General features: G+C 32.0%; 1 protein-coding gene across 1 annotated transcript; it reads right to left on the reverse strand.

Annotated features, from left to right (window-relative positions):
- Positions 1 to 612: 612 nt before the first annotated feature.
- Positions 613 to 8686, reverse strand: LOC114284678 (DEAD-box ATP-dependent RNA helicase 15). Its single transcript, XM_028227628.2, has 12 exons — positions 8487 to 8686; positions 8244 to 8363; positions 7067 to 7167; positions 5936 to 6108; positions 5587 to 5818; positions 5343 to 5461; positions 4460 to 4516; positions 4192 to 4376; positions 3099 to 3243; positions 2922 to 3005; positions 2752 to 2815; positions 613 to 1063 (listed from the first exon to the last, which is right to left on the reverse strand). Exons 1-12 carry the CDS (start codon positions 8675 to 8677, stop codon positions 1053 to 1055), a joined length of 1482 nt encoding a protein of 493 aa, XP_028083429.2. The 5' UTR covers positions 8678 to 8686; the 3' UTR covers positions 613 to 1052.
- Between the last annotated feature and the right edge of the window lie 2364 nt (positions 8687 to 11050).

Genomic DNA, 11050 nt, shown 5'->3' on the forward strand with positions numbered 1-11050 from the left:
AGCACAATTTATTTGATAAAACTAGTTTAAATCAGCCTAATAGAAATACCAAAACCTATTCATTAACTTTTAATATCACAAACACAATCTCAACTCACTTCATAAATCTGAATAAGAGCAACAAAATAAAAAGAAAACAAAAATCTCTCAAATATTTCTCATTTTTTTATTTTATGAATTTCATAATAAAATTACAAATAAGTGAGCAATCATAGAATAATTACACTAGATTTTTTATTTTAATTTTTTTATGATGCAACTTTCACAGAAAAGAATTGCACCAAAGACCAACAAATAAATAAAAAAAAAAAAAAAAAACTTCCGCTACACAAGAAACTTGCTCCATCATGAAAATAAAATCCTACATCTCCACTACTGAAAACAATTTCCCCAATTTTACATTTAACCCATTCGAAAGCACTTCACTTTTTCTCCAAAGAAGAGTATTGAGTAGCCAAATTACCAAATTTCATCTATTTTTTTTACAATAGAGATCAAATTAAAACATGGTCAAAATGATCCTAATTCAAACAGTTATAAAATTCATATAATTAAAAAAACACAAACCTAACTGATTTTTGGGGAAAAAATTGGAGGCATGCCAACAATCCAGAGGAAATACAGCACAGCACTACATTTTAATTGGTGATATTAAAAACATTACTTGGAAAAATTAAGACAAATAAGATGAAGAATTAACAAATGCAAAACAAAACCATAAAAAGGATACGACACGGAAACAAAAATTAAATACTCCATGGACGTTGGCAGGCAAATGTTGAGCCCTGGCTTGAATAATTCAGCTAGGCCTAGTTTCAAATCCCTACATCTTCCAGTCTAAAATCCGCAAAACAAAAGTGATAGATAGTTGAGAAACAAAAGATAGCAGGCTATCTCCGCTCGCCCTACAGCTGCTTTCAGTATTCTACATTGAAATAACGCAATCGCCCAAGAAATTTTCCTGCCCATACTCGCTTTCTTAAACTTCCAATCATGGTTAAATAGAATTACACAGAAGCTTGAAGCATCCAAGCCCAACTGAAGAATTTCCATCACGATGGCACTACACAAAGCAGCAAAATAAACAGTTAAGAAACATATATACACACTAGACGAGTCTGCACACTACATGTGCAGGTGGAATTATTGTTAGATTGTGAAGAATTTCCATCTCAATGGCACTACACAAACCAAAATAAACAGTAAAAAACATATATACACACTAGACGAGTCTGCACACTAGTGCAGCTGGAATTGTTGTTAGATCGTGTGAGAGAGAGAGAGAGGTGCGCAGCAGTTTTTTATTAATTGATTTAAGGTTCTGATCCTTACTGTAACTACTAGGTAAGGAAAAATATTTAGGGAAAATATAAGCTAGAACTTCTAGGGAATCAAAATTGTGTGACTACGTGTTCACACCAAGTGAGTTGTGAGTTATATAATAGAATAATATTTTAAAAGGCATGGTGAGAAAGCCTATGTAACTTGGCCCTCTCAATGAAAAGCATTCCCATAAATTCCATTATGACAAACTACTATGAGCAGATACGATAGCAAACTTTCACCAGTGATGCATAGTTCACAAAATATACTCAACCATACCTTTAATTTCATGCTGTTAATGAAACTTTTCTTTGTTGATCAAAAAAAAAAATATATTCACCCAGATAATGATATAAATTATTGCTTTTCAAAAAGTTGAAATTTAAAGCTCCATCAAATAGAAATGATGTATTCTGCAACAAAGAAATTGGTGTCCTGGGTAGCTAAGTAGCACAACATGGCATGACACTGACACGTCAACACATCAATTTTCAAAAAATGTAGGACACGGCACCTTGAAGTTATGGGTTCAAGTCTCGGGTCAACCACTTTGTGCACTTATGTCAAAGTTTAGGTGTGTACCCAATCTTTCTCCTTCCAAACACACATTAACATGTACTATTGGGCGTTGGTTTTTTACAAATTTATTATGTCATATATATGAATAATTTATTCAAAGAAAATTACAAATATGTAACATGACACTATTTACATTTAAAAGTTATATCTTTCATAACTTAAAACATTAAGATATCATTCACGTAATAACAATTACATTCTAAAGAATGTAAAACACTTATAAAATTGTAACACACATAATGTATTAATTTTACAAATGTTTTAAACCATATTAAGAGTGCATAAATTGTATTTTGAAGAATGCAAAGCCATGAAAGGAGTCATCACATAGGATGTTTTTGGAGGGTTCAAGAAGTGCCACCGAAGTGTAAGTGTTCAATATTATGAATTTAATTTTGTAATTAAGACATGATGAAGAAATTTCAGACACAGAAGGGTGACAATGTGTGACACGGGTGTTAAAAATAGGACACACTTCCTCCGAGAAGTGTCCATGCTTCTTAGTTGGTGTACATTCAATGTTGAACCTATTGCTACTACCTCGTAAGTATTCACATCCTTTCCTACATCTAATCTTTAAGCAGTAAGGATCCTTTACAAGTTCGTTTTGCAGTTCTTTTCCACAGTTCTCTTCCCATTGAATGATGAGTAAACAGATTTGGGTACTCTATAATTTATGCTTACATATGACAGGCAAATAAAAAACTCAGATTGTATTAAAACGCACGCTCACCAAATTAAGAACCGCATAACATATTAACTTGTACCCCCATTTCCAAATTACCAAAAGGATCATTTAAATAAAGCAACATAAATTAACATGTGCATAGGAAAGCATAGGGTTCATACTGTATGTAGAAGTATCAATTTGCTCTGGAAGTTCCTTGATATCCACCTCAAACCTTTCCTGAACCTGTACAAATAACAAGTACAAGATTAATAGCATTAAATGGACCATCAAGCAAAAAAAAAAAAGAGGAATTCTGCCAACAAGCTGATATCAAGTGTGATTGAATTACCTGATTGAGAACATCAGAGTCGGATGCAGAAGATACAAACGTAATTGCAAGCCCCTTGGTGCCAAATCGACCAGCTCTACCCACCTGTCAAGTATTAAAAATCGAGGAGGAAGGTCAATCGCAGTTCTGAAACTGCAATACATAGGCACATCTCATATGCTAAAAGGGGGGACATACACGATGCAGGTAGGTGTCAGCGGAATCAGGCATGTCATAGTTGATAACAATGTTGACACGTTCAATGTCAATTCCTCTTCCAACTAAATCAGTTGCCACAAGAATTCTTTTGTGCCCCTCCTTAAAACCCTTGTAGCGTGTCAACCTAAAAAATTTTAACCTTAAAAATCAGTCACCAATGATTCTTTAACATAACAGCAGCAGAAACAGTAAAATGGAGAACATTAATTATATTGTTTTACACATTCATTTCAATTTAGAATGCGGAGTCTTGTCAATAAAGTTCCTTAAAAATCATCCATTACCCAAAAAATAATTATGTTCGGAAGTTGCAAGATCCCCCAAATGAACAGACAATATGACATTTTTCAAACACTAATACAGCCAAACAAGCAAGCATCTAGAGAACAGAGTAGTGGTAAGGAATTATTTCCTATATGTTCAATGAACATATCCCACAGACCAACCGGCTTTCAGCATAAGGTGTAGTGAGACCTCTGCAGAGAAGAGTGCCCCCGTACCCATTCCTCGGCCACATCATGTGGGGGGTAAATTAGAGTAGCAGCCAACATTTGGCAGGAATAGATGTGCCGACTTCAAATGTATGACATGAGAACTTGCAAATACAAGTTCAAGGACACATCCCACACTGCATGTGATTGTGAGTTCACAAACTGTAATGACACCAGTCAAAAATGGAATAATAAACTACATAGTCCAAGGACATCATAATAAATCAACAAAAGACCACAGAGATTTAACTTTCCACTTGTCTTGCAAAAAAAATGGAAGAGAAGAAAATAACAATGGAAGAAAGGAAAAAAAGTACATCATCCTAACCAGATGATCTTTTTGTATTTTTATCAGCCCAAACCAGATGATCTACTCAGGATATTTATTAAGTAACCAAAATTTGGTCCCCTAACAGCATCATATATGTGATTATTAGATACTAGGATGCACAGAACAAGTCAGCAGTAGAAACTACAGAGAAGACTACATAGATAAAACTGACGACGTTGTATAAGCCTAAAAATACAAAATTATCAAGTACTCCTCACTACAAGTGGAACCAGAGTTACAGAATACATGCCTTTCTTCCTGAGACATTCCAGAATGGATGCAAATAGAAGGAAAGTTGCATTCCACAAGTAACTTGTTCAGTTCAGCTGCTCTGCTGACACTTTTGACAAAGATGACAACTTGGTTGAAGTCCAACGCATCAAGGAGGTCATTAAGTTTGCGGTTTTTCTCAAGCTCACTCAGTTTAATATAATGCTGATGGGAAAAAACATAGAAGTAATAGTGAGTGTGTAAGCAAATACAAATCACTGAGGCTCTACTAGAAAAATTACAAATACCTGTACTAGACCGTGAAGAGTCAGTTTGGCCTCATCATCCACATAAATTTCCATTGGCTGAAAGGGCCAAAGATCACAAGAAGACATATTAAACACTAATTGTAAGCTAACACAAAACACTACACTTATCCCCCAAAAAAGAAGCGAACACATGCTACAGCCTAAAATTTTAGAAACAAACACAGATTGAAACACCCACCCAACGCCAAGAGTTTCACCCTATTTTTAAAAGTGTGCCTCCTTTCACCAAATAAAAAAAAAAAAGTGTGCCTCCAATAGCCATTCCTCCAAACGGCTTCAAAATAATAAACATAAATGTATGTGTACAAAGATACAATATAGAAAGCTTCTCCCAGTGCAGAAGTAGACAAATGACATAGGATTCTAAGAATTAAGAAGTAAATATTTGACATGATGTAAACACTGAAAACAAAGGGCAGTCCATCAATACTATCCTAGTGTATAATGCTTAACCAAAAATTGAGAAACAACAGAAACTATCCAGTATACACATTTTGTGTCCTGAAATGAAACAAATACTATAATTAATTGGATCGTGTCCCGCATGTATCATAACATTCAGTAAACTTGTATAATTCATTAATTTAACAGCTGCATAAATTATGTCGCCATAAGCACAGCACAACACAGTTCGATAAGAAGCAATACATCGACACTGACACTACATAGCCACTCATACGTAATAGCATAGCTGGAAACCTGTAAAGGACCCATGAACCATCAACATCTATACCAAGATGCAAACTGTTGATTTCCCTGCCTAATTCATAGAAACCAGTGCCAGCACAACCAGAAAATCAGTAGTTTGCATATCTTCCTAATCTAACATAACAGAAAGGAAACAGAGGAGAAATAATATTACATCTTGCATGAACTTTTTGCAAACTGGACGAATCTCCTTGCTGAGTGTAGCTGAAAACATCATAACTTGTTTATCATGAGGAGTCATCTTAAAAATTTCCTGCACATCTCTCCTCATATCTGTAGATAAGGTAATAATAAAAATAAAAAAACAAATAAATAAATTATCAATGTTCGAAGGAAAGAAAAAGAAAAGAGGTACTAAAAAGAACAAACAATGCAGGCCAAACAATGCAGAAGCTTACCAAGTGATTCGAGCATCTTGTCACACTCATCAAGGATAAAATGCCTCACATTCTTTAAGCCGAGTTCCTTATCTCTTGCAAGAGCCAATATTCTTCCAGGAGTACCAACAACAATATGAGGACATTCATTCTTCAGTAAATCCTTGTGAACCTTGATATTGACACCACCGTAGAAGACAGCAACCTTAATATCAGGCAAATAGGTACTGAACCTCTCAAATTCATGACAGATCTGTAAATAATAAAAAGTAATGGTTAGTTAAGAAACAAAATCACATTATTGGAAATACATGGTCCAAGAACTCAAACAAATACGCCTAAATACTAACTTCCAGGTCTCCCAGCATACCTGGTAAGCTAATTCTCTCGTATGACACATGACAAGAGCAGCAACTTGTCCTGCAACAGGTTCAATCTGCTGCAGAGTAGAAAGAACAAACACAGCAGTTTTCCCCATCCCTGACTTTGCTTGACAGATGACATCCATTCCTAAAATAGCTTGAGGTATGCACTCATGTTGCACTGGTGAAGAAGGAAACAAAATCGGAGCGGACGAATCCTCAATAAGTATAAATGATCTTCCAGATCCTTTTAATGGAAAGGTTTAGCAAACCAGTTTTCTGGCCCAAATCATGAGTATGGAAGTAGTGTTTTTTACCTGAAAAATATAAAATACTTCAAGTTAAAAAAAAAGTATAGTATGCACCAACATGAAACTAAGTAGAGTGACAGGCTGAACTATAATTCTGAAACATCATACGAAAAGTCTCCAAATATGCTGGGTACCAAGATGTCCCACTTGCTACAAAAAGCTTAACAAGCCATCTGTCATCGCATGAACAAAAGAAAAAACTAGCAAAATAAGTTTCAAGCCCACCAAAAGAAAAGATCACACATTTTTGAAGTGTATCAGCAGGTTCTGCAGACATCTACTGCAATTAAATAGACAACACCTTTTGAACACTAGTTACCTCACTTAAGGTCTTAACAGATATATTTATTTACATACATGCAAGTAACCACATTTATCACCCACAACAAGAAAAATAACAAACATGTTTTCCCCAATAGTAACATATAATTGAAGACAAAAGCATATAAATATAAATTGGTGAAATAGAATTGAAAAAACCAGTTTCAAAAGGTTTTCAAGTATATAGCACTGTGTAGCATTCCACAAACACAGCTCAAATCCAAATTACGTATTTCGTAGAATAATGTCAAAAGTAAAGCATGCTCACAGGTAGAAAGCAGCTAAGTGGTGTACACGCAACAATTCTACAATATCTTATACACAAACAGAAACTGATTCAAAATCATCAGCAAAACTCAGATAACATAAAAAGTTCTTTTTCTTATTGGACAATGAAAACATAAAAATTCATTGAATTTTTTTTTTTTTTTTTGAAATAGCCACTCTTGTAAGATTTAAAGAAATTCAAAATCTAATATCCACAAAAGGTGTAGGTTAGAACTTTGCCTTCTGAAGGATGCTCAAATCCTGAATCTACAATGGCTCGAAGAAGCTCTGGTTTCAACAGGAAATCTCTGAATCCCGAACTGTGAATTCCAACATAGCCCCTACATCACAAAATAGCAAAACAAAGATAGTTTAATATGACGTATTCACTTGAGGAAGCCCCTACATCATTGCAGACAAGCAAAACAAGGTGCAGAAGAATTAATACAACATGCAAATATTCAACAGCATATAGTAAGAAATTTATAACTAAAGCATTCCACAAGAAAAATGCTTCTTTAGGTGAACTAAATTTCCCTTGTAGCACATTCCAAAGTCATTGACCACTTATGAGTCCACATTGGTGTTATAAAACAGAGCATAACACGTATAATTTACAAGTGGTGACCATTTTCATACAATGCATAGTTTTGGGTTAAGGGCGAAATATTAGATTTACACAACACATTAGATTAGAATTCAATCCCAGCAAAGGGAATGTCTCCCTCAACTTGGACAAGCATGATCAAAAGATCAAGCTACACAAATGGTGTCTGCCGCATAGATTTTCTCCAAAACAAACCATTTATGAGCAGGTGTGCTAAAGAAAGGCCCCAAACAGTCAATACACTACTCCCACAACCAACAACAATTTCTCACTAAATCTAGGTTTGAGCTACTCATGTATTGGCAGTCAGAACCACAAAAAACATTTTCAAACTTCATTCAACCTAACACAGAAACCACATCAACCAAGTCAAATAGTTGCATTAAAGAAGAGAACTTTCTTCTCTCCTACAAACCATATTAATAAAACCATATTCTAAGTTCTAACTTCATTTATTTTCCTAGATTTCCTCAACACCCAGATCAAGTATTAGTAAAAATCAAACAATAGAAGCAAAAGTACAAAGCAAAATCAACCCAAAAGAATTTAAGAAGTACCAATATTGAATTCAAAAAAGGGTATTTATTAAAAAAAAAAGTAATGCTATGGACACCAAATTTTCCCCAAATTTTCTACCAAACAAATGACCAAATGTCTCCCATGGGTGCGGGGCCATTTATTTGGTAGAAAATTTGGGACCTCTACCATTTTTCAAAAAAAAAACTAATCAAGTTAACAACTTTTAGGGTTTTCCCAAAAGAACATCTACTTTCCTAATCAACAAGACAGTAAAGATCGAGAAAAGCTTACTTTTTAATGGATTCGCCAGTGGGTTTGGCGTTGACGGAGTCAGGGGCTTTTTCGTCCTCCTCTTCGTAGTCGAGAAGCTCTTCCTCGTAAGCCTCGTTGTCCCTAATTTCACCCATGATCCTACAAACAACAAACCAGATTGATATACTACCTAGGTTTAGAATCAGATTCAGAGCTCTGAATTTGAATGAGGAAGTGAAAGGTATAAGGCAGAGTAGAGTGAGCTCTTGGAGCTAGGCATACCTGGAGCTTGAGTATGAGAAAGAGAGACAGCAAAGCGAGGTCGAGGCGTCTGCGAAAACAAAAACTGAAAACAAGAGTGAGAAACCCTCGGATCTAGGGTTAGAGGAGAGAGAGAGATGAATAAGGACTGTGGAGAAGATAGATAAATGTGAGGAGCCGCCAAAGTACAATCCTACCCTTGTTGCCGACATGATCGCTTGTTTTGGATATGATTCATTTATTTATTTATAAGTATAAATTCGCTCTTTAATTTTAAAAATTAAAAAGTTATAAAAAAATTTTAAAAAAAAATTAATAATTTATACTAAAAAATGAAAAGTTGTGCTCGGTTAACCTCTCAAATTATGATTTCACTCTTCCATTACACCCTCTGTTTGGATAGAATTTTGAAAATATAATTCAACACCTACTTTTCAAAACAGGTCTATTCAGTCATTCCCGAAATGTCCAGTCAATTGATTAGAACAGTGTACAATTTTTTTTACACCTATTATTTTTATATTTTAAATAAAAATATTTTCAAAATTTTTTAAATTTTTTTTTTGAGTTTTGAAAAGAATTTTGAATTATGTGTTTGATTTTGAGTTGTAAGTTTTTGAATCAATATCATATATTACACCATTCATTTCAAACTCAATTCAAAACTCTTTCTAAAACTCATAATCAAACAAGTTTTTCATACTCAAATCATAATTTCAAAACCCATAAACTTAAAATACAACACTATTCTCATAATTTTAAAATTCTACTAAACGTTATCAAATATTCCTTTTTATCTCTGCTTTGTGTATATCTTTTTATAAAAAATCAAAAAATGATCCCAAATATATTAATTTTTTATAACATATTTTAACTAAAACACTAAAAAAATATGTTCCCAAACGAGACCTATGCCGCTAAAAGTGAATTCTAACTAAATAAATTGATAAAATAATGCATTTTATTAATGTGCGGAATCATGTTTGACTTTTAAAAAATTAAAAATTAATTTAATAAAAATCAATATAAAAAAATTATTTCTATTTTTTTAAAAAGATAAAATTATATAAAAATAATTTATTTTTAATTTTTTTCAAAAGTCAAAGATGTCGATAATTTTAATGTCATTATTAAATCAATTCATTAAGGCTTCGTTTGGTAACTATATTTTTAGTTAAAAAATTAAAAAATCATTATAAGTTGTTATATCACTCTCTCTATTTTTTACACATCTTTTCGTAAAAGTCAAAAAAATTACTAAAATAACTTATTCCAAAACAAGGCCTAAATTAAAAATATTTAATATATTAAATATATTGATTACACATTAAAAGACTAATAACCATTCATTACATGATAATCAAAAAAATATATCTATTAACACTGAATACAACCGTCATTTACATGATAATCATAAAAAAAAATCAACAAACAAAACAACTAACCATTATATGATTGTTATCCAATCACATATTAAAAATTAATTTGGTAAAAAAATAAAAAAAATAAATAAAAATGTAAAATATTTATCATTTTTATATAATTTTATCTTTGATAGGTAGAAATAATTTTTAAAAATTTAAAAATAAATTTTTCACATTTATTTTTGACAGTTTAGTTTATATTTTTTCAAATTGATAATTTTGTCCTTGAAATTCAATTGTCCCTATTTAAAACGAAATTCAAAATTCAGAATTAAATATATCACAATTAAAATGTTAGTAATCTAAATAACACAAGCCTCAAACTACTGGTAGTGTAATTCGCATTTTATTTTTTTTATGATAAGGACTAAACAACTTTAGTAGATATAACAGTGCTATTTTTTTATTTATTGTAATAAGATGTGTAAAAAATAAAAAAATAATATGATCCAAATAAATCAACAAGTTACTATTTTCTATGCACCCAAAACTGCACCAGTCTGGCCAAGCTGTTCGCGGTTCGATTCCAAGTTGGATTCAGATGAGTTGTACCTCATTCTCATATGTCACCCAATTCAATGCTGTTTTGAAAAGTTGATTAAAATTTAATTTTTTGACTTTCTTAAAAAAAAAAATATGTAAAAAATATAAAGAAATAAGTCAAAAACCAAAATATAGGCTACGTTTGGTTTAGTTTTAGAATTGTGATTTCTTTTTTGGAGTTATAATTTGAGTGTAGAATTGTGAGTTGAGTTTTAAAAAGAGATAATTTATTTGATTATAAGTTTTGAAAAGAGTTTTTGAATTTTGAAGAGTTTTGAGTTGTATTTTGAGTTTTGAATTTTTGAATTTTGAGTTGTATTTTAAATTTTTGGACTTATTTTTTAAAAATATTAAAAATGTTTAAGAAAATTTTATTTTTTATTTTAAATATATAATTTTTATTTAAATTTTTTTTATTTTAAACATTTTATTTTATTTTGTAAATATTTTAATTTTTAATTTTTAATTTTAATATTTCAAACTCAAAACACAACTTCATACTCAAATCGTAACCAAACACATAACTCAAAACTCAATTCAAAAATTATTTTTAATGTTGGAAAATTGGTTTTATATAGGTTTATTTTGGACTATCTTTGAGCCGAAAATTGAGTGGGG

The sequence above is a fragment of the Camellia sinensis genome, chromosome 15 (genome assembly GCF_055761805.1).
Source record: "Camellia sinensis isolate YWXY chromosome 15, ASM5576180v1, whole genome shotgun sequence".
Taxonomy (NCBI): domain Eukaryota; kingdom Viridiplantae; phylum Streptophyta; class Magnoliopsida; order Ericales; family Theaceae; genus Camellia; species Camellia sinensis.